Source organism: Eufriesea mexicana, unplaced genomic scaffold (genome assembly GCF_001483705.2).
Source record: "Eufriesea mexicana isolate 0111107269 unplaced genomic scaffold, ASM148370v2 scaffold415, whole genome shotgun sequence".
Lineage (NCBI taxonomy): Eukaryota > Metazoa > Arthropoda > Insecta > Hymenoptera > Apidae > Eufriesea > Eufriesea mexicana.
The window spans coordinates 77,020-100,990 of NW_016908639.1; the positions used below are offsets into that span (position 1 = coordinate 77,020).

The 23,971-nt window shown below is 29.9% G+C and overlaps 6 protein-coding genes across 9 annotated transcripts; 5 read left to right on the forward strand and 1 right to left on the reverse strand.

Moving 5' to 3' along the window:
- The first annotated feature begins 434 nt into the window (after positions 1–434).
- LOC108545592 (uncharacterized) lies at positions 435–5,073 on the forward strand. Its single transcript, XM_017897290.1, has 13 exons — positions 435–579; positions 883–1,152; positions 1,311–1,578; positions 1,738–2,003; positions 2,074–2,237; positions 2,300–2,457; positions 2,924–3,029; positions 3,120–3,252; positions 3,496–3,717; positions 3,864–4,125; positions 4,291–4,556; positions 4,629–4,792; positions 4,903–5,073. The coding sequence occupies exons 1-13, from the start codon at positions 483–485 to the stop codon at positions 5,071–5,073; spliced, it is 2,547 nt and encodes an 848-aa protein (XP_017752779.1). The 5' UTR covers positions 435–482.
- A 507-nt stretch (positions 5,074–5,580) lies between these two features.
- On the forward strand, positions 5,581–8,255 carry LOC108545631 (serine protease snake-like). 2 transcript variants are annotated; one of them, XM_017897340.1, is made up of 7 exons: positions 5,581–5,668; positions 6,101–6,420; positions 6,840–7,064; positions 7,173–7,362; positions 7,500–7,762; positions 7,834–7,997; positions 8,058–8,255. In XM_017897340.1, the coding sequence occupies exons 2-7, from the start codon at positions 6,324–6,326 to the stop codon at positions 8,223–8,225; spliced, it is 1,107 nt and encodes a 368-aa protein (XP_017752829.1). In that variant the 5' UTR covers positions 5,581–5,668; positions 6,101–6,323; the 3' UTR covers positions 8,226–8,255. The 2 variants fall into 2 exon arrangements, with proteins under 2 accessions (XP_017752829.1, XP_017752828.1); XM_017897339.1 differs by lacking the exon at positions 5,581–5,668 and adding an exon at positions 5,847–5,923 and having other exon boundaries at positions 6,020–6,420.
- Positions 8,256–8,344: 89 nt separating this feature from the next.
- Scgbeta (sarcoglycan beta) lies at positions 8,345–10,106 on the forward strand. 2 transcript variants are annotated; one of them, XM_017897329.1, is made up of 4 exons: positions 8,345–8,471; positions 8,851–9,002; positions 9,072–9,318; positions 9,386–10,106. In XM_017897329.1, the coding sequence occupies exons 2-4, from the start codon at positions 8,863–8,865 to the stop codon at positions 10,031–10,033; spliced, it is 1,035 nt and encodes a 344-aa protein (XP_017752818.1). In that variant the 5' UTR covers positions 8,345–8,471; positions 8,851–8,862; the 3' UTR covers positions 10,034–10,106. The 2 variants fall into 2 exon arrangements, with proteins under 2 accessions (XP_017752818.1, XP_017752817.1); XM_017897328.1 differs by lacking the exon at positions 8,345–8,471 and adding an exon at positions 8,693–8,757.
- Positions 10,107–10,477: 371 nt separating this feature from the next.
- On the reverse strand, positions 10,478–12,185 carry LOC108545647 (interleukin enhancer-binding factor 2). Of its 2 annotated transcripts, XM_017897367.1 has the most exons (4): positions 12,094–12,185; positions 11,514–11,820; positions 10,871–11,435; positions 10,478–10,796 (listed from the first exon to the last, which is right to left on the reverse strand). In XM_017897367.1, exons 2-4 carry the CDS (start codon positions 11,811–11,813, stop codon positions 10,510–10,512), a joined length of 1,152 nt encoding a protein of 383 aa, XP_017752856.1. In that variant the 5' UTR covers positions 11,814–11,820; positions 12,094–12,185; the 3' UTR covers positions 10,478–10,509. The 2 variants fall into 2 exon arrangements, with proteins under 2 accessions (XP_017752856.1, XP_017752855.1); XM_017897366.1 differs by lacking the exon at positions 12,094–12,185 and having other exon boundaries at positions 11,514–11,828.
- A 683-nt stretch (positions 12,186–12,868) lies between these two features.
- LOC108545649 (uncharacterized) lies at positions 12,869–19,821 on the forward strand. The gene is made up of 10 exons (XM_017897370.1): positions 12,869–12,930; positions 12,991–13,535; positions 13,614–13,681; positions 13,757–13,985; positions 14,056–14,181; positions 14,280–16,042; positions 16,132–19,107; positions 19,182–19,308; positions 19,372–19,517; positions 19,588–19,821. The coding sequence occupies exons 1-10, from the start codon at positions 12,869–12,871 to the stop codon at positions 19,789–19,791; spliced, it is 6,246 nt and encodes a 2,081-aa protein (XP_017752859.1). The 3' UTR covers positions 19,792–19,821.
- Positions 19,822–19,839: 18 nt separating this feature from the next.
- Positions 19,840–23,237, forward strand: Rlip (Ral interacting protein). The gene is made up of 9 exons (XM_017897369.1): positions 19,840–20,032; positions 20,257–20,395; positions 20,952–21,202; positions 21,276–21,537; positions 21,616–21,796; positions 21,878–22,192; positions 22,280–22,634; positions 22,696–22,949; positions 23,025–23,237. Exons 1-9 carry the CDS (start codon positions 19,948–19,950, stop codon positions 23,124–23,126), a joined length of 1,944 nt encoding a protein of 647 aa, XP_017752858.1. The 5' UTR covers positions 19,840–19,947; the 3' UTR covers positions 23,127–23,237.
- Positions 23,238–23,971: the final 734 nt, after the last annotated feature.

The following is a 23,971-nucleotide window of genomic DNA, read 5'->3' on the forward strand; positions in this document are numbered from 1 at the left end:
TACCAGAACACGTGCAATTATATAGTTTCTGCTAAATAGGATAGAATATATAGGTATACTCCCTGGACAAGGAAACTTCCTACACGATTATCATTGGATAAAATATTATTAAAAGATGCATGCATAAATTAATAATTGACACTTTACCAACTCAAACTACTTTCTTAGTCATCCAATAAACTGTCTTTTCCTTAGTTCCAAGCATTTGTACTGCAATCAATTACATTTCTAAAATTAGTCATTTTATTGTCAAAGGAAAAAATACAAAATTCCGTAATCCCGTCTAACCTGTTCACGGTCACGTCATGTTCTGGAAAAAGGTAGGGATTCGTTCTTACAGTCTGCTCTTCCCACTACCACTTACGATCGTGAAACGTAGAGGGGGATACAAAAGAGACGAACGAGGGAAGATACGAAGTAGTCGCAGAGTGGAAACAAGTGTAATAGTCGGAGGTTACGAGGATAGAAGAGAATCGTATGTCATGATGACACTGTCACGACTTTTACTGTCGACGACGATATCGATAATCTTCTTATTTCTTCTAAACAATCCAAGGTTTTGTAATGCGCAATTCGAAGGTAAGAGATCAGAAGTTATAAAGTGGCAAAAGAAAAAATTCAAAAATGAAAGTTCATTGGCTTAAATATAATTTAGTGGTATCTAATCTGATATTTAAATATAAAACTATATTTTTAAATCGCGTTATGATTCGAATATTTAATGAATATTAAAACAATCAACTAATTGCGTTATTTCTTTGTCAACCACACTAACTGTGACTCAAGAAAGTTTAACAAGGAAAACAAATCTTAAATATCTTTCCTGTACACTCGCCATTAACGGGTATTTTTATCTTTTTTATCTAACGCCATTATTTTCAGGAGATGCATGCAAGGTCGCTGATGTGCCAGGTACTTGTTTGCGTCTTCAAAACTGCTCATCGGTTTATGAAGAATTATTGAAGGGAAATGCTCCACAGAGCATGTGTGGATATTTTAGTTTTGAACCTATCGTATGCTGTCCACGTGAGAACGAGGTACCTACGACTACTACCACAACTACAACTACGACTACAACTACACCTGCACCAACACCTTCTAAAAATGAAAGACCTTTTATTGATGATGGCAGAGGAGCTAAAGCAAGAGCAAGTAGGGCAAAGATAATTTTTACTAAATTCTTCATTTACAAAAATTATTTGAGTCATTACTCTTCGTATATATGTCTTGAATAGTATAGTTGTAGTCATTAACTTTCTGAATTCTAAAGACTCCATTTTAAAATTGATTTATTCTGTGAATTCTTCTAGAATGTGAAGAATATGCCAGATCTGTATACGTAACTGAAATTCCACCAACTTTATCGGTTAACAAAGCGCCTGTAAACATATCTTTGTGTGCAATCAAAACTCGCAAACTTGTCGTTGGTGGTAAAAAGGCTGAACCAAAGGAATTTCCGCATATGGCTGCGGTTGGATACAACATTAACGATGGCAGTATTTCTTGGCTATGCGGTGGTACATTAATTTCAGAAAGATTCGTCGTAACCGCTGCTCACTGTACCTACAATATAAACACGTATACATTTTGATATGATCCTTGTTATTAATATTAACGCCTAGCATTGTCATCGATATCAATATTATTAAGACTATCAATATCATTGATGTAATATATAATATAATAGATGTAATGAATGCTTTTAAAATTGTTATATCTCTGTGTGATTTCTTCTAGGGGTACCGCAAATTGGGTACGATTAGGTGATTTGAGTCTCAACAGAGTAGATGATGACGCAAAGCCAGAAGATTACAAAGTGATCCAAAGAATAAGACATCCCAGATATAAACAACCATCCGAATACCATGATATTGCGCTTCTTAAATTAGAAAGAGACGTGAAATTTAACGCATGGATAAGACCTAGCTGTTTACCATATTCTCTACCGGATACGGGTACTGATGGTAAAGCAACTGCAACCGGATGGGGAAGAGTCGACTGGGGTAAATAAAACAATTCAAAAATATTATTCATTTTAATAAAATATATAATGTTCAATTTCAATTTTATTAGCTGGGGACCAATCGGACGATTTACTCAAAGTCACAATTAATTTGGTGCCCCAAAACGAATGCAACAGGACATTTACTCAAGGTTCGGTAGATTACAAACTAAGATTCGGTATAGTGGAGAATTGGCAAATTTGTGCTGGTGAATTTGGAAAAGACACCTGTCAGGTAACAATATTTCGAAAATATTAAAATAATGATATTAAATTTATATGCATTTTTGTGTGTAGGGTGATAGCGGAGGACCTCTTGTAATCTTAAATGAACAGTACAACTGCATGTATAGTTTAATCGGTGTAACGAGTTTAGGAAAACTGTGTGGTAGCATTATTCCCGGTGTATATACTCGCGTTTACAACTATGTTACATGGATAGAACGTGAAGTTTGGCCATAAATATATGTGAAATTGTAAAATAAATATAATTTTAAATTGATTTATATCTTTGTGTTCTATTCATTCATTCTCTGAATTTTTTTATAAAATTTAACTATACAAATCAAACATACACAAGCATATAATGTAATCAATATGACATAAAATATATAATATAAAATATAGGTATTTCGATCTATAATTATGTTACCTCAGACTATTAAACACAAGTATATTTGTGAATCAATGTTTGAATGCGGAAATTAAATTATATATATAGTTCAGTGATTTTACATCGATTCTCGATTTAAATAATCGATTCTTTAGTTATGAATAGTAGCCAGTCAAACATTGATGCGATTAAATAATGGTGGAAATGTATATATATTATCGGAATAATTAATGTACTCCGATGTATGCTGTTTACTATAATATATTCAATCTACATATTACAATGAACAAAAATTAAAATGTCACTAGTCACTTCGTTGAGGATAACGTGTCACGAACTATCGATAAATACGTTTCGGATAAAAACTCGAACTCGTTCGATAATTTCTCCCAATCTACTTCATATAAAAATACTGTGATGTGTTGGAACTATGGAAAAATACTGTGATGTGCATAGAAATATCGAGAACACAAATTATTGGCTGAGAAATAGTGATATCTTGAGACATTACGAATACGGATACCGAAACTTTGTCTAACAATGGGACTGTCACGATCATGGTTGATAATAATAATAATGTTATTTATGTTACATTTTTTACAGAATTCTGCTACACTCTGTAATAAACAATACGAAGGTAAAGAGATTCTTTCAATTAATTGATAAACGAGAAGATTTAGTAATCAAAATATACATATTCAATGTGGTAGTCAAGTAATACCTAATATGTTATTTAAATATAAAATTGTATATTAATTATTAAACTTTTATTACTGCAAAAGGACAAAAGCTAATTATTTCCCAATTATTTATTTTTTAATTAATTGTATCACAATTATTTTGAATTCTAGAATCTTATTTAATATTCTTTGTGATTCAGGAGACACATGTACCCGAGATGGTAAACAAGGAATTTGCACACGTTTGGCGCAATGCCCATCAATTTATAAGAATATGTTAATAAGACAATTTCCACATTGTGCGTGCGGATACATACATTTTGAACCTGTTGTATGCTGTCAAAAAGAAAGCAAATCAACATTAAGAAACTCTAGCGTATACAATCCATATCGCATTAACCACGGTGCTAAAGCAAAAGCAAGTATGTATTTTTTAAAGTTCCAAGATATAATATTTGTGATCCGTGAGTTTATAAATATTTCAACCGAACAAAATTATCTTTTATTCTTCATATATATACAAAATTTTACATATCTTATAGTTGGTTTGTATTATTAATTATTTTAGAGTGTCAAGAATACGGATCGATGCCACTCCAACCAATCAATACGTCAACAAGTAACATAACTATTACGAATAACGGTACTTGGCCTATTTTACTACGCAAATTGATCACCAATGGTGTGAAGACGATGGACAAGGAATTTAAATTTATGGCTGCAATTGGATACGGTTCAATCAAAAATGACATTTCTTGGCAATGCGGTGGCACTCTAATTTCAGAGAGATTTGTTGTAACAGCAGCGCATTGCATTTATAATGTAAACTGGTAAAGATTTCAGTATCGATTTCGATATCGATATTAACGATAGCTTTTATATTCAACCATCATATTCGACTATTTCATCAGTCGAATCGATACTGCAAAGTTATCTTGATCTGTTGATAAAGTAAATACTTTGACAAACTTCATTCCAAATACAATTTCTTACAGGGGCAGTGCAACTTGGGTACGCTTAGGTACGAACAAGCTTTCGGATTCAAATAACAATAAGAATGCAAAAACTTATCGGATTATTGAAAGAATCAGGCATCCACAATACAAACAACCGTCTTACTATCACGATATCGCGCTTCTTAAATTAGAAGTAGACGTGGAATTCACTTTGTGGATAAGCCCCTGTTGTTTGCCGTATTCTTTACTAGATGTCGGTAGCAACGGTAGGGCAACTGCTATGGGATGGGGACATACTGAGTGGGGTAAGATTAATAATTCCAAAACCTTAATTACTTTAATAAAATAATAGTCAATCTTAATTGTTACTTTTTTAGCCGGAGAGGGTTCGAATGAATTGTTAAAAATCACAATTGATTTAATATCTCATTCGGAATGTAACAAGGTATATAGTAGTAGTGGAAAGGATGATAAATTGGAATTTGGAGTCGTGGATAATTGGCAGATCTGTGCCGGTGGGGATGGGAAAGATACGTGTCAGGTAATCGCATTGTTAGAGATAAATCTGCTTTCGCTATTTTCGAAAAAAGATAATCAAAACATGTTATGGAATTCTTAGCAGTATTAATGTTACGTTTAATTTACGTATAGGGCGACAGTGGTGGACCTTTGGTGACTCCTAATAAGGATTATAATTCCAAGTATACTTTAATCGGTGTAACAAGTTTAGGAAAATTTTGTGGTAGTATTATCCCTAGTATATATACTAATGTGTACAATTATATTTCATGGATAGAAAATATAGTTTGGCCAGATCCGTGATACAAATACAAATAGATAGCTATGTATATTTCAGATTTTTCGTTATTTTTTATTAACTAAAGTGTTAAATATTATATATAAATGGAATAAAATAAATATCAAAGATTAAGACAACTTGTATTATCTCTATAATCTTATAACAAATCGTATGAAAAGTATTACATGCAAAATATTAAATGCCTCTAAACGATTAAAATTATGAGAATGAATTATTAGAAATTTTATTTTATTGCATTAAATTTTATTTTAAACTATTTCGAATAGTAAAATATAATTATGATCAGCAAGGTTATCGATTGATACGGTAACTATTTTACAAAATACCTAAAGGAAAGTAGAATGGATACAAACTATAGCTGACTGATATTGTGCATCTACTCTATTTACATTTTAAATTACAATACCATTGGTTAAATTCATGATACGTCTATTATAAAATTGGAATAAATTTCCAAGAATTAACACGATAATCTATGATCGCGACCAGTTCTTTACCACAGTGGTGTCTGGTTTATTATTTTTCTATATACGCATTGCATATTCAATTAGTTTTCAAAGTGTAGCTAGATTAAAATATTATTATTGCGTTTCTAAGGTAAAAATAAGTATCATATGTTGATCAGCGATCATCAATCGATCTAGTAGTGTTCATCTTACGTAATGATTTTATCAGCAAGTAAGGATCTTTCGGTTTAGTGGCGGTTTTGAGTAGACCTTTTTTCAAATCCTGAGACATTTTATAGACATTTACATAACTCTACCGCCATGATTGTTTCCATCGATGACCAAGTTAATATTATACAATACGTAATTATTTGGATTTGCGATACTATGAATATGTTTAATAACGGTAAAAATGTGTAATATATGTCATTATGCAGCTCGGTACGATCTACTCGTTTCTATATTTTAATCTTAATTATAACGTAATATTAAATTGATGCAGATAACGATACAACAGGCTACGAATGGGTTGAGATTCTATGATTTTTCGATAATAAAAGGAACAAATGATGATTACTTGCAGGACCCGTTCACAAATGATTCTGTTATCCCGTGCCAATGTTGTATCATCAAGGAAGAAAAGAGTTGACCTTGTCATTCTTGAATACCCGTCCCACAACCAATCACTATTAAGGAATCTTCTGGACTATATAAACAGCATGCGAGAAAACATGTGAAACATTAAGTGAACCAAAACGAGTGCAAAAAGTAGAAGTTGCGAAAACGGAAACGAATTATATTGAGCTATGGCATTATCATGGGTAGCATTATCACCAGTGACATTGTTAACGTTGGTTTTTATTTTATCTGATCTTACAAACTGTAAAGCACAGCAACAAGAAGGTAAAGAAATTTTTTTAAACGATTGGTCCACGAAAAGATTGGTAGAAAAATTGATACATCATATATTAACTGACTTCAAATGGAATACTTAAACATAACACATCTGGATATCTCTACTCGGGTAGAAATTACAACAATTTATTAAATATAAATAGTAAATATTCCAGAAGAATTAAATAGCCACTTTCTTCTCTGTTTGGTATTTGAAGCAGTTTTAAATATTAATTAAAATCTGAGAAGATTTTTGTTACAATCTTCGAGTATATATATATAAGTTGTCTCAAAATTACTACAAGTCAAAAATTACTACATAATTCTAAAAATCTTTGCAACAATTCTATAAGATTGAATTGATTGTAAAATCCAAAAAGATCAAATTCAATTTATTAATTTGATCTAACACTTACTATTATTTTCAGGAGATGCGTGTGTCGTAGATAACACTCCAGGTATTTGTACACGACTGCATCAATGCCATCCGGTTTACGTAAATGTATTAAACAGACAATTCCCAAACACCGTGTGTGGTTATTTAAAGTTTGAACCTATTGTTTGTTGTCCAAGAAAAAACGAAAGACCTAGAAAACCTGTTAATATTACATCACTCCCTGTAACTCGAAAAAAGAGTACCAAAGCAACAATAAGTAGGTACCTCTTATCATTAGAAGTTCAAATATTACTAAGTCTATTTGACTACTATAGTTAAATATCTTACATTACCTGTGATCACTTATGTTTATTAATTGTCGCAGAATGTTTAGAAATGATCCAAAACATTCCCAAATTTATTATTGGTGGTACAAGAGCATATATCATGGAATTCACGTTCATGGCTGCGGTTGGATTTGATGATGCGGAGAACATTGCCTGGCTGTGTGGTGGTTCTCTAATTTCAGAAAGATTTGTCGTAACTGCAGCACATTGTACCTATAACATAAATTGGTAAATATTTTGGTATCGATCTTTTTATTGACATTAGCGTTAGTTCTATCGTCGAAATCAATATTACTGATTCGAAGAAAACAAATTGAAGAAATAAGTATACTTCAAAACTTCTGTTCACGTGTAATTTTTTGTAGGGGTAACGCGAACTGGGTCCGATTGGGCGCTTTAAGCCTCGAGACTGCAAATAAGGATGGCGTCGTAAACGATTTTAGAGTTATCGATAGAATCAGACATCCTTTATACAAACGACCGTCCGAGTATCACGACATCGCGCTTCTTAAATTAGAGAAAAACGTAGAATTCGGTCCATTTATAAAACCCTGTTGTTTAGCAAATTTCTTACCGGATACCGGTAATGGTAAAGCTATTGCAATGGGATGGGGACGAGTTGATTGGGGTAAGTTTAATAATTTTAATCTTATTTGTTTCAATGAAATAACGCTCACTATTGATTAAAATTGTCTTTAGCTGGAGAAAATTCTAATGATTTGTTAAAAGTGACACTTGATTTGGTACCTAACCCAGAATGTAATAGGACATTTACCAATGGTATTAGAGACGATAGGCTTGAATTTGGAATCGTTAGCGATTGGCAACTTTGCGCTGGTGGACTTGGGAAAGATACCTGTCAGGTAACAACTCTATATTTCGAAGTATAGCAGTTATTAAAATTAAATTTATTTCGCATGTAGGGCGATAGTGGTGGACCTCTGGTTATCTTAAACAATACGAATTTCGTGTACGATCTAATTGGTGTGACAAGTTTGGGAAAGCTTTGTGGTAGTATTACACCTGGTATATATACTCGTGTTTATAATTATGTTCCATGGATAGAGGACATAGTTTGGCCGGACTCGTAATGTAAATATATGATAAATATATTTTAAAATGTTATGTATATTTGTGTATTTTATTCTTACAAATTTAATGAGTATTAGTACATTTAAGATGAAAATTTCGAACACTGTTCTGCATCGATCTTTAGACGCGCAAGCGCTAGCCGGTAGATTTTACCTAGTTTTCATTACACGGTTTACGCGTGCAGTCGAAAGCGAGGTGATCATCTATTTTTGTTTGTCCAGAATTTCGAAGCAATTGCTATCGAGGTAAGAATCGTTGCTTCACAGATTCGTGATACAATGCAGGTATGTAGAAAATAAACAAAAGATCCAACACACGTTATAAATGCATACTATCAGGATTAATAACCAATCTTTATAAGTAGCAAGCTGAACGTAAATGACACGAGTTCTATTTGTCTCAGGCAAAAATATTTATCCGTTAAGAATTCATGGTTTTACATTTATTGACACTTATACAAATTCAAAACACGTAAAAATGCTTAAAACATAAATGTCTTTTTAAATCATGAAACGGACAATATTTAGTTAGGTACGTCGTATTATTCTGATTTGTAGTTATATTTAGTTGTGGTATAAAACATAAATTAAAAATTATACGAATAAAAATATATTATATACATAGCACAGAGATTCAATGTCTGCCATTCTCAACGCATGTGGAAATGATACTGGATCTCCTTCAATATCAAAGGCTGAGGATAATCTATCCAATAGTGACGGACCGCTGATTAAGGGCTGTGTTCGTCAAAATAGCTGCAGTAGCGTACATATAAGGTATACTAAAAAATTTTACATTCATACCACAATTCGTAACGTTTATGACATAGATACTAATTCTTTTAGTTCCGAAAACGTTAACCGAACGACGATTGTATCATCTCATACCATGTCGGTATCTAACGAGAAACTAGGAAAACGACACTATTCTCTATGGACCGTAACTTTCGTCCTAGCAATAATCGGTCTTTGCAATCTCTTCCTTAATATCACTGTGATAGCTGTTTTACGAATCAGTCAAGGAATGGAAGCAATGGAAGTGATACCTGATGAGAATCTTGTAAAATTTTATGGGAAAACCGACTTAGACAGGGTCAGATATTCAAATATCCCAAAAATATTTTTATAAGATTATAATTATCAATATGTCTCACTTGTAGATATGCTTACAATCAGGAATTTGTCAAAGTTATGGAGACGAATCAATGGAAATTTCTGGTGACGAAGCTGGTGTGCAGATACAAGTGAATAATCATCGATTATACGATGAAACACGTACCAAAGTAACGATTTTATCAAATGGTACCACCATGTCAAAAATAGAATCTTTTGAAGTGAAAGATCCCCGAACTGGAACTATCTATTTCACTACTGATTTTCCAAATTTCGGTTTACCTGCGGGAGTAGATAAAATCGATGTGAAAATTGCCGAAACCCATAGAATTACATCACCGGTTAATGAAAGTCTCACTGTAAACTCCGACAATCAAATTTCTATGCAGGGCGCAGAAGGCGCTAGCATGGAAAGCAAAGATATTATTTGGAGTGCAGATACGGATATTTTCTTAAAAAGCATTAACGGAAGCATCGTCTTTAATGCTAAAGATGGTATCTTTATTGATATAGAGAATATACCAGTTGCGCCAATGTTTCTACAGAATTCTTCTGGTCACGAACAATATAAAGTTTGCATTTGCATGCCACAAGGAAAACTGTTTAAAGTGTTGGTTCGTACAGGTACTAGTAGTCGATCAATAAACTGTGCTCGCATCAGTCGAACTCCAGAAAACGACCCTTGCTTGCGATAGGATCAAGCAAATACTGAGTTTTCTTATTACGATTTTATTAACATATCCAACACTGCCAAATATATAGAACTAAAAAGGCAACACCTAATTTTCTATACAGATTATTAAATGTTAGTAAAATATTTTAAAAAATTTAAGGAAATATGTGTTTTCATGTGGATAAATTTGACAAACATTGTAGAAACTTGAGTCGTATATTATACTACATATATTATAATACACAGATGTAATTCGGATTTTATTCGAAATAATCACGTACATGTTCACACAATTTTATCACGTAAAAACATCAGCATTATTACATTATCATTAATAAAAAATCATACATTTCTGAAATTCGTATACAATACTGAATACATTAACTTTTGTATCAGATAATCAATATTATGAATAAAATGTCATAGAAAATAGTACAAAATTCCTGCCCTATCATAACAAGGGCACTGAATGAATACATAATTCTATTAAATAAAAAATTAAGCACTTTCTGTTATCATTTCTTCGTTACTTTCTTCCATATCTTCTTGTTGTTCTTGTTCTGTAGGAGGTTCATATGCTTTGTCTAAGGGACTAGCAACCACACCACCTGCCCATACACTCATCTCTACAGCAAGTTTATTGGTGCCCTCAAGTAATGGTCTATAGCCTCCATGAGCCAACACACGTAATAATGTTTGTGCTGTGAGACATACTAAATCTTGTTGTTCTAATGCCATGGCTGTATGTACACGTATATTGCCACCCTCACATGGATCAGAAATACCTTAATGAAAATATAAAAAATTGTTATAAAGTATCTATGCAATATTATTTGACTAAAAATATAATGAATTTTACCAGCAGATCCTGGAAGGAAAAGTCCAGATGCAAGTAATTGAAGTACTCTTTTATATGCTTGGTTTATTGGCAGTGCTTGTCTACTGGGATTGTTCATTATGGCATTATGTGCTAATAAATCTAACATCCATGGGGATAAAGGTTCTAAACCTTCAAATCTACTTCTCAAATCTCTAAGTAATCTTATTAGAACCTTTATACTGGAATGATGAGCATTTTCTTCAAACCATCGAGAATGTCTGATTGCAGCAAGGTGTCCTTGACATATTTTTACATCCAAATGCTGATCAGACTCTAACTTTCTCAAATTCTGATGTAAAGTAGTAATCAATACACGTACTGTAGCTTCATTATTAGCAATATCAAAACCACGTTCTGTGTGAGTGAGTCTAAAAATTTCTTTAGGATTGACACTTTTTAAATCATTGTTAACTTTTGTACCAAGTGCTTCCACTGCTGTTTTAGTAGGTAATGTTTTAAGAATCACAACAATATCAGCTACATTGTGACCTTTGATCATTGTTCCCTTCTTAAAACTACCTACTTGCCTTACCTCTTCTAATTGCTATAAGAAATAATTTTCATTAAATAAATAAAAAATATAATATATATAGCTAGATTATATAAAAAAATTCATATTTACACAAGCTTCAAAACTGCCTGGAGCAACTATTAAATTATCAAGTACAGTCTGTAGTTTAGTTACTAGATTTAAAATAGAAGTTTGTTCCTTTGGTGTAGGACACATGTCTGTATTCTTTTTCAAAAGTGCCATTTGAAAATCAGACTCATCTGGTACAGGTTTAACACGTGGAAATGCAGCTTCACATAAAGTATAATCAAATGGATGACGTGGAAGAAATTGCTTCCTGGGAAATCCCATCCCACGTCCCATTCCACCTCGACCTCCTCTAATCATTCCACCTCGACCACCTCGTACCATATTATGTCTAATCATAGAAATAAAAATATTCAAAAATATTTTAGGAACATTAATTACAATGAATTAATATTTTAAAAATATATTTTCAGTAAAGAATTATATACATTATTTAAGAATTTATAAATCGAACAAATGAGTTAAATCTATATAAATTAATAATATAAATGAATTAATAAAATATTTGAAAAGAAAATAACCTACACGTTTTTCGATAACATCAATAATAATTAATAATTATAATTATCTAAAGTTTAAGTTGTTACGACAGTATTACACTTACCAAAAGAATACAAAAATAAGTTTAAAATAATAATATATTTTATAACTTTTACCAATGAACTTTTAATAATTCGCTAACAATAAAACACAACACTCTGAATAACCACAGTCGAGTAATAGGTATATTAAAAGTTTCATTAGGAACTTACTAAACCAAGATATTCTACTCTGTTATTATATTAGCAATATCTCAACGCCATCTAGTTACAATAACTCATTAATTTATATTGTGTATTTGTATAAAAACAAATGTGAATAAATGAATAAAACATTCTAAAATTGTTATCGTAACAAATATATAAAGAAATGCTTGAATGTAGATTATACATAAAATCTATAATTAAATTGGTTACAAGAATGATAATAATTGTTTAATAAATCTCTTTTTGTAAAAAAGTTATATTAATTTTTGTATTCTTATTTTTTGTACTTTCTGTAACATTATTAACTAAATATAACTTCAATAATTTTTGTATATTGTTTATTTAGTTTAAATAATAGCTAGTCAAAATTTATTATAATGTTTCATAGATGCAATAAATAAAAAGATTTTACATATAAATTTATAATAATTATAACATAATTTGAACTATATATACTATATATAATTTACAACTGTAGATATATTCATTCTAAATTAAACAACAAACCTCAATCAATAGTATTTAAACATCTACTACATACCTTATAAATTTACAAGTATAATAGTAACATAACTTAAATGGAACTGTAAAATATTTTTCAATTACTGTTATTCTTTGCTTCATTTGGCTAGAATGTCTAAAGATACCCTAAGATCAAAAATATCTAATATACAATTTAAATTACAGTATAAGAGGTATATATGAAATATTTTTGGTAAAAATTTAAATAACAGAATTAATTTTTTACTCAATAGGAAACAGCAAAACAAGAAAAAAATCTTAAAACCTTACGGCTTTTGTTGTTCAATTGATAATGTTGATCCATTAACAAAATATGACAGACTAAGGTCATTTTACAAACATTCATTAACTTCTACACATGCAATGAATGAAAGTCCAATTTTGAAATTTCAAACAGAATTTATTGATCATGTAAGTTATGATTTAAAAAAAAAAAGTCTCAAAAACAAGCTGTTTGATACAGGAGATCACAAGCATAAAAATTATAAGAAAAATAAACAAAATTTAAAAAATTTAAGAAAACTACATAAAATAAAAAAACTATATAAATTACATCGTAATTCATTTAATAATGAAGACACACATAATTCTGAAGATATCCATGATGATTCCAATTTCGAGGATTTACGTGATGAAAAGGTAACATTCCTTCTTCAAGGACCATTAAGATGTTACTTAGAAGAAGAAATTGCTGCTGCAAAAGATATACTATGGGAACAAAAAAACAAAATATACAGTGAAGAAATGGATAAACATACTGAAATTGGAAAACAGAAAAGTAATCACACATTTTAATTTAGTTAAGATTTTTATAATCTTATTGGTACAATAAAACTTGAAAACTAATGATTTCTAGCACAACTTATGATGAAAAAGAAAACAAGTAGATATCCTCTATGGTATCAGGATTTTTCTATTAACCAAGTATAATGTTAATTCTTATTTATCAAGTATAACATTAAATCTTGATTAAAATATAAAATACTTCTAAATTAATAGATAAGGGATTTAAAGATGTTGCAATGTATAATGCATAAAGATTGTGAAGAGATGGTAACAGGACGTACTCAAAGAACACTTATATCAATTGGAATTATATCTACATTTTTCAAACTTTCACCAAATATTATTAGAAAATTACAGGAAACTTGTAATTGTAATGTAATAGAATTTTTAAGAGAAATTTACAAGATACTAACTGGAAATTATTTTGAAGAAGAAAGATATAGTATGTAATTTTTAAATTTTTAATTCTTATTTATTATATCTTTATTTTATACTTTGTTCTTAAATTCCAGAAAAATTTTATGATTGCAACGAAAGAATAATTTTATCAGCTATTGCATTCTTGACTTTACCAGAAACTGTTACAGAGCTACATAAACGATTACCTCCTGTAGTAATACCAAAATTACGTCCGAAACGTAATGTATTTTTATTAAATAAATTATTTATGTATTATTATTCTAATATCTTATTATATATTATTATCAATTCATTTTATCATATATTATTTATATAGCCACACTGCCAATATTACCAATAAGACAAAAAATGGAATCACCATATGAAGAAGAACTCTTTATACGACCAGACTGGGCAACTTTTTATAATCAGTTACAGCATTGGCAAGAACAACATCAATTAATGCCACTGCCAAATGTAATATTACCACCTAAAGAATGCATTTTAAGTAATTATAAAAGTGCAAAAATCAGTGCTTATACTGAAGAGAATAAACATAGTAAAATACAAAATATTCCTCAATATAATCAATTGCTTCATGTTAAAAGGAATCCTTCTCTTCAAATTAATCAAATGCATAACATTTTTACTAAAAAAAAGCAAGGAAGAAATACTGTTAGTAATACAAAGCAAACAAATAACATACCAATCAAAGTAGAAGTTAATAATTCTACTAATAATTTAATAAATTCTATTGAATTATATCAAAATGTAAGTAATTTTAATGAAAATGAACATTATATACAAAATAATAAAAATGAGGAATTTAAGCATGATAACATAATAAATAATGTAGTGAAGCATAGTGTACAATATCATAAAGAAAAATCTACTGGTCTTGATATCCCACCATTATATGGAGAAAATAGATTATTTGATTTTACAATCAATGGAATTAGTGAAAAACCAGGACCAGTAGAATATAAAATATGTGGAGTTTTACAATCGCCTCAACCAAATAAAAAGTCTTGGCTTGATGAAAAACATGCACATTACATAATATCTGGTGCTTCAGATGAACCACCAACTTGTCCTGTAACATATGAAATGACTGGTATTGCGAATGTAACACCTACTAACAGCAATGAGAAATTCTTTGCTGTATTGAAACTTGGAGATGGACCTAAAATGATTTATCCAAATGGTAGAAAGAATCTGTCTCGTCATTGGCAAGAATGGTTACAAAATGTGGATGAAGAATTTCGAAAAGTAGAACGCGAAGCAAACAAAATGATAAAAAGTATAGAGGCTGTAACAAAATTAGTATTTCCAAAACCTACATGCGACAGTTGTTGTTCCTGTAGACAAACTAGGAAGTCATATATAAAAGCAAAGGAAACAAAAGCACCTTATTTTGTAATAGATACTATAATTGAGGATGATAATAAAAACAAATATATTGTAGGCTCAATGGCAATGCATTCACCTGCACCCACACCACTAGAATCGACCATAAATTTATTAGAAGTTATAGCCTCAGAAGATATTCTTACCACAAATGTAATAATAAATGGTGTTACAAATGAAACAGGTGAAACTCAGTATTTTATTTCTGGCTCTAAGAAAGATGTAATACATGTACCAGCACGAATTATAGAACCTTCACCTCCAAGACCACCTAGAAATGTTCCACCATGTGTATGTACAATTCAACAAATATTTAGTAAAGGCTTGATTCAAGCAATAAGTCATGATAATATACCATGGACAAAAGAAGATGGTTTATGTTTTGGAAAAAGATTTAGACCCCAAGAATCTCCTGCATATTCCTGTAAAACATATCCAGGTGATAAATCATGCAGAAGAAGTCCATTTATGAATGAAATAATTAAATTAAAAAAGAAAGCTGAAAGAGAAGAAAAAAAAGAACAAAAATGTGAAATTACTTCAAAAGAAAAGAAAATGTATAGTATTGCAGATTTTCAACCATGTGGTGATGAACATGGTATGAGTATTTGTGGAGGACCTTGGAATGTTTTGCATACTTTAACACCAGAAGAATTAGAAGAGCAGGAAAAATTACGAAAAGAAATATTGAGAGTATGTTTTATATTTATAAATTAATTTAATTACAAATATATAAACTATAGTAGCATTATAGTGTATAGTGACATTATTTTATTATTCAGGGTCCACCATGTGGAACAAAACCTGGACAAGCTGTCTGTGAAGGTCCTTTTGGAGCACGAATACCACCAAAACCACCACAGATATTAATAGAAGAAGAAATTCCAGGAGAAGAAGAACCTGATGAGGAAGAAGAAGAAGATATAGAAGAAGAAGAGAAAATACAGGTATCTCCTGTTAAAGTAAAGGAAAAAGAAAAGAAACGCGATAAAAAATGTCATATGAGTCCAGAATCTATAGCAACTAGAGAAAAGGTAGTTGTAAAAAAAATTGATAAATTTATTCCTGATCCCACCTATCATGGCTATGATGACCCATGGAATATATTTCGTACAGCACCATCAGTAAAAGAATCTGAAACTGATTTTAAAAAATTATTAAAGCTAAGTTCTCCAAAACCACCAGCAACACCTATACAATCTAAAACATTGATAAACAAAACTAAAAAATCTGCGTTACAAGAATATATTTCCGAAGTAAGAGAGTTAAAAAAGGTACCTCCAATTCCTATACGAGATACGTCTGAAAACATTTCGAAAAAACGTATTCAAGAAAAATTTAAAAATAGAGAAGAAATTGATAAAATAGAATCAACTGATAAAAAGATAATCCGAAACACAGAAACAAAAAAGCTACATGATCAAGTAGTAAAAAGTGATATTACAGAGGATAAAATAAAAGATCAAAATTTAATAAAATCCACGAGAACTAAACGCGATCAAAAGTTGGATAAAGAACCTTTGTCTTTTAAATATTTGAAAAAACAAAGCGATAAATCAAAGCCTAAGAAATCCAGTACAACTAAAGAAATACCTTTTACAATTCATGAGCGATTCGAAAAACAATTGGAACAAATACGTAATTTAACAAATTATGATGTTCATAAACAGGATAAGAATAGAAAAAGTACAAAGAAATTAAGTCATAAAACAACTTTATTAGCAGACGTAAAAAAGAAAAAAATAAGTAAACAGTCAAAGATAAGAAAAAAATCGGTAAGGCGGGATAAGAAAAAAGATGTACATATTGATCAAGATGTTGATCCTGAAACAATCTATAAAAATAAGGTACACGAATTAAAAAATATGATGAAATCTTCTAAAATTTATCCTTATGATGTTAAACCAGTAGACATCTCTGATAATCCTCCAACAAAATGTCAACGAGAATATGAAGATATTGAATTTGCAGCTGATACTACACAAGATGAAGAAGATATAGGTGTTCAATTACCAAGTAAAGGTCCTTGTGGTTGGAAAACAAAGTCAGAACAACAATTATCAACAAAGAAAACTTTAGTATACCTCCATGAACCAGACTATCCACCAGAAACAGTAGCAGTGAAATCAGGAGGAAAACCATGTATTTGCCTAAAAAATAGAGCAAAGAAAAAAATATTGTTATATAATATTGCAGGACTTATAGGTGGAAAGAAAGTTGATGGAGAAAAGAAGTTATTAAGGAAGAAAAAAGATGAAGATAAAAAAATGCAAGTTATAGACGGTGCTATTTATTATACTCCACCACCGAGTCTTCGTAGGAGCGATGAATATGTACCTGAATATGATCTTTATGAATCTCCATATGATATGTGTCTTACTGAACGTAAAAATCAAGACCTTCAATTTCTCGAACAATACAGTAGAGTTAAGGTATCAAAAGTTCCAGGAAATAAGGAATCTTGCGATTGTAATGACTACATAGATACATATGGTATTCAAGCAACAGACAAAAATAATGAAAAAGCTCAATTAATGAAAGAACTTTATAAAACTAGAGAAAAATTAATAAATGCAAAGCCGCAGCGGGAACGTTGGGACCTCGCGCTTAAAGATGTAGGTTTGATTGATTATTTCGTGCGCTGCAGAGACAATATGCCTTGTTGGTTAAAGTGTGCTAAATTTAACAAAATGGGTTGTGCTATACCATACCAAAAACTCAAAACAAAACAACCAGTCTGCGAATGTAAATATGAAAGAAAAATACTTGAGCATAGGGAGGAAAAAGTAAAATGGAAGGAACGACAAAAACGATTAAAATCTTTGAAAAAACAGCCATATGTAAATATTACAAACATTTCGAAACTATTGATACCAAATACAAAATTAATGATATCAGGAGTAAAAAGAATTCCAAAAGAGGATGAATATGTAGACGATATTAAATATTGCATAACTGGTGTTGCCGAAAACTATTCTCATTTACCACCTAAACAAGTAGTAGGTGGTGTTTATATGGTTACACCTATTCAGACACCTGAACCAAGTGAACACAAAATACCATGTGTTTGTTTACATAGACATTGGTCGCCTATGAAAATTCCTCCCGGACCATTGCTAAAACCTGAAGAAATTTTACTTGCTAAGAAAAAACGTAGACAAGAAGCAGTAAAAGAAGCATTTCGACAAATTTATGCTCCACAACCAATATATCACACACATAATGATCATAGTTGCAAAGAAAAATGTAGTGAAAGTTCGGAGGTGGAAAACGATGAAAATATAAAAGAAAATAATGAAATATTTGATAATTATAATATCGCATTGCATTTAAAAAAACCTGTTGAAGCTAAAAACAAATTAACAAATTCTCCGAAATATATTAAACAATATGTTAAATCAAATATTGATTATCCTCGGAATAAAATTGAAGTTGAAAACGTAATACGGCAAAAACACTCCAACAAAATAAGAAATTCAAATAAAGAAAAAAATGATACAAATATGACAGTGCAAAAAGCTTTCGAAAGTAAAGTAAGAAATTTGCAGAAAGGAAATAAGGACATTAAAAGTGAAAGAGTTGATTCACTTGTTGAGACAATAAGTACTCATGAGAAACGTGCATATAAAGAAATTAAAAACGATACACAATTGCAAAATAATTCCATTGAATTAGATATAGAAAATATTGATATTTCGAATAAAGAAAATAAAAAGAGTTTTGATAATTCTAAAAGTTATTTAATGGCTGTATTAAAGGTAAAATTTTTCTTCCTTCTACTTCCTATTTGTTTGCAATAAATATCGTAATTTTTAAAATTCTTAATGGTTAGATCGAATTAAAAAAAATGGCAACAGAAGGATATCTGTTTGCAAAACTACCGAAATGTTTTTTAATGCCACAACTGCGATATTGGTTGATGTACAGAGAAGGAATAGCTCTTAGTAATACAGATAAATGTAAGTCAAATATTTTCATTGTATTCTGTGTATAAATTAACATTTGCAACGTAATATTTTTAGATAATTCAATACGCAAAAGTGTTAATATGTGGAACATGATAGATACGGTAGCTGCTAAATCTAAAATTAAACCTCCACCGTTAAAAATGATGGAACTACAGCAGAAAGAATTAACTTTCGATAATGCGCAAAAAATAAAAAAAGAGGTTATTCAATACAATAAATACAAAAAGATGTTAAATGTATTATATCAAATTATATTTTATTCATTTATAGATAACAATGAAAAAGAATATATGCTATAGCCAACTTCGCAAGGAACGCGTTTTATATGGGCGATCGATGTGGAATTCAATGGAACACGGAAAATTCCCGTCAATATCATTTAAACAAGCATATTTTACATACATGGCTAGTAAAGAAGCCGATGGTCATGTTTTTAAACCGTGGTTACCTTCGGAAGTACGCGAAATGAATTAAAAAATATATGCTCCATGTTACGTAAAATTTCGTATTTAAATAATCGATCTGAAGGTCGAGTTGTTTTCGACAATCGAAAGGAAGAACTCGAACGAAATAATCGATAGTTTGAGGCCAAGATTTTTAACTCTATTAGCGCATTCTAAACTGTAGAGAATGGATTTCGAGAGTCCAGATGTAGAAAAAGAATTTCCTGGATTATATGCTTCAGAATCAGCCAAAAAGAGTAATGAAAGTGACTGTACGTATTATCACTTGTGTTACCTAATCTTTTTTGCATGACGACTATTTTGATGAAGAGGTTATGCATCTGTCATATGGTTTCCAAATGAAATTGTAAACTATTTTTCTAATTAATGAGATGCTTTAATTAAGTGTTTAAATTACATTTATATTTCAAATAATTACTTGTTACATATACATAAATATATATATATATGTGTGTGTGTATATATATATTTTTAGTTAGTGATGAAGGTGGACATGAAAAACATTCTAAAAAAGAACTCCTTGGCGGTAAACGGAAAGAAAAGAAAGATCGAAAAGATAGAGGATATGCCACCTTAGAGGGTGAAAGTTCTCCTGACGAAGATCAGGAAACAAAGTAATGTTTTTTCATAATATTTTTTACAAATCATAAATCTATTTATTTTAATTTTATTATTATAAGTTCCTTTAACTATTTGACTATTAAAACAAATTATATTTATTAGATTATTATTTCATGTTTAAATAATATTGTTTATAATGAAGGATATGAATACATGAATAAGTATTATCAAGTAGTTTTAATTTCCATATATTATTGGACCTAACATTAATTAAGCATCGTATTAATCTAAAATTAGTTATATTGATTAGACTGTTTAGTATATTTACCTAGATAGTATTTTAAAAACAATCATCCTGAAATAGAAAATTAATTTATCAGCAATATTTATAATCTGATGTTAATTATTTTAATTCTTATTTTTCTGATAAATGTATACTTTTTATGAAAGTATTAATCCTATATATCCAATGAAGTAATGAATTAATCATAAGATAAAAAAAATGAATAAATGGAACATTGTATTTTATGATATATAATGTAAATATGCCTATCATATATTATATACAACTACTTTATTACTTGAATTAGCATATAATTTAACTCACAGAAGTCCTTCAAAGTCAAAAAAAACCAAAGCTTTCAAATTTCCATCAAAAAAAGAAAAACGTGAAAAATCTAGAGAAAAAGAGGGCAAAGAAAAAGATGGTGAAAAGGAAAAAGACAAAAAGAAAAAGGACAAAGATGAAAAAGAAATAGAGAAAGAAAAACGTAAAGAGAAAGAGAAAGATAAAGCAAAGCTAAAATTAAAGGACCGTAAAAAAGGAAAACACATTGGGGAAGATGGATTGGATATTGGGGGTAAGATATATATATATATTTTGTACATATTAGTTTACAGTATATTAAACTAAATTTGTGATCATGTATTTAGAAGAGCAACCAGTATTTGGTGTCAGCCTTCATTTAGCGGTGGAAAGAAGTCGTTGTCATGATGGTGTTGAACTACCTTTAGTTGTAAGAGACTGCATTGACTTTATAGAAGAACATGGAATGAGTGTGGAGGGTTTGTATAAAGTTCCAGGAGTGAAATCAAAAGTTCAGTATTTAAAAAAGTTATATAACCATAGGGAACCTGTGAATTTACCTGAATTTGAACCTACAGTAGCTACAAGTTTATTGATATTGTTTCTTAGGTTTGTATTAATGTAATTAAGTGTAAACAAATGTCTTAAAATAGAAAGTTATAGAAAATTGAAGTTTTAATAATGCAGAGAGCTACCAGAGCCTGTTTTAGAAAGTAGTGAAATGATATCTAGGTTTGAACAAGCAGCATCTACGAAAGATGTTGCTCAAAGAGAAGCACAATTAGTACACTTAACTCAGCAACTTCCTAAGTGTAATAAAATTCTTCTTGCATGGGTTATATTGCATTTAGATCATGTTACAGCACGAGTAAGTTGAAAAAAAAGAAGGAAAATTAAATCATAATATCTATATAAGTAGATCTATCTTATATAAAACTGTATTTAACAGGAAAAAACAACTAAAATGAATGCTCAAACCATCTCAATGACATTGAGTCCTGTATTACAAATGAGTCATAGATTGTTATTAGCTTTGTTATTTCATTGCAAAGCCCTTTTCCCAAATTTACAATTGACAAAATATGTACCACCACTTTCATCTGGTAGCGTTAATCTTCCAGACTCTGTAGAAAGTATTGCAGCTGAATTATCAAAACAAGAATCGTTACTGTCACAGATACACATGCAAATGAACGCAGGTTTCGTTACAAAATCACGCGAGGAACAATTATGGGAAGTACAACGTATGATAACGCAATTAAAGGTCCGATTTTATTAGATTAAAGATTTTTAATTTGAAAACATATAAGAATTATTGGTAGATGTATAAATTTGTGCATATTTTTCTTAGAGAAAATATAAAACGGTTCAAAAAATGGAAGGTGCTGCACAAAAAAGTTTAGATGAAGAAATAAAATCAAATGATGAAACTATAATGGAATCAAATGTACAAAAAATAAAAACAGAAGAGGATAATGCAGAACATATAAAATCGGAAGTACAATCGATATCTACATTGACAATGAAAAAAAATAACAAAGTATATGTTTCAGACGACAATAAAGAACTAACAAGTACAAATATTATTCAAAGTGAACGAAATGTTCATACACTTGACAAAGATATTGTTGATTCTGCTGAAACATCTACACTTATATCACAATTTAACAAACAAGAAAATACTTCATCAAAAGCAAATGAAAATGGTACACTTGTTGCTTAAAATTAGTTTATAATGTATATTAGTTTATAATTGTATTACTTTAGTTTTAGCAGTGGAATCCGAACCCGAAAATGCTATTGACAAATTGAGAGAAAGTTTAATTTATGAAGAGTTACTAAATATGCAAGCATTACTCAAATCGCGAATAAATCAAGAAAAGAACGAAATTAAACGATTAATGGAAATATTATCAGAACGTGGTCAGGAAAAGAAAATACCAAAGGAAAGAGTACATTCGCCAAATGAAGCAGAGATGACAGCTATGATTCAACTAATCAAAGAAAATCAATTACTCGAGGTACTTGTAATAGATTTATAATATGATTTATTAATTTGAAATTAATGTTTACTAATTGTATCTATTCTTGTTTAGAAAAAAATTACTACATTAATTCGCAGTATCATAGAAGAAAAAGATGCTTGCATAGAACTTCGTGTCCAACTAGCAGTTTATCAGTTAACAGTTAAAACCTGACTATTAATTATAAAATATTTTTAATTTATCTAAAAAACATTACACCGATTTTGAAATTATGTAACATGATGTTTTGCACAGAATGAACATATATAGTTTATAAGATGTTACTACAACCATGTTTTCTTGACTCATTCTATTCCCTTGTAAAATAAAAAAGAAAAAAAATTGAACATGGACATTTGTGTTTTGTACTTAACATCAAAACTTCTTTTTTGTGTATATACATGTATTTTATTATCATTCATTTGCATTCAGTATAATTACATTAGTAACATAGACAAATCTGTGTACTTTCATATATACTATGTTTTATGTATTCGTTTAAAACAGGTATACTATTTTATACAATATTAAAACAACAAAGATATCTGTAAAATATGGACTCAATAATTTTTTCCATAAAATATTAAATATTTTGATCAACATCAAATAATAATATTTAGTATTTGTTTCTTTCAAATAAGAAAAAGAATACATTTTCACAGATGAAAATTTTATATTGGAATGTAGGATCAAAAAGTATAAAGTTATACAATCATATTTCTTTTTCTATATTAATACTGAATAATATATTACACTTTACACAATCACTTGTCTTAAGTGATTATACGCACAAAACATTACTGTTAAAATCGTATTTTAACGATATATAATCAACGTTAAATCATACAAGGTCTTGACCCTTTGAATATGAGTTCTGTAACAGTACACTTATTATTGTCTAACCATTTTATTTATTTAAACATTTATTTTAATTTTATTTTAGATTTAATTAACAGAAATATTGCAATTTTATTAATATAATGCACTTTCGGAATTCTATAAACACTTAATTCTTTTCA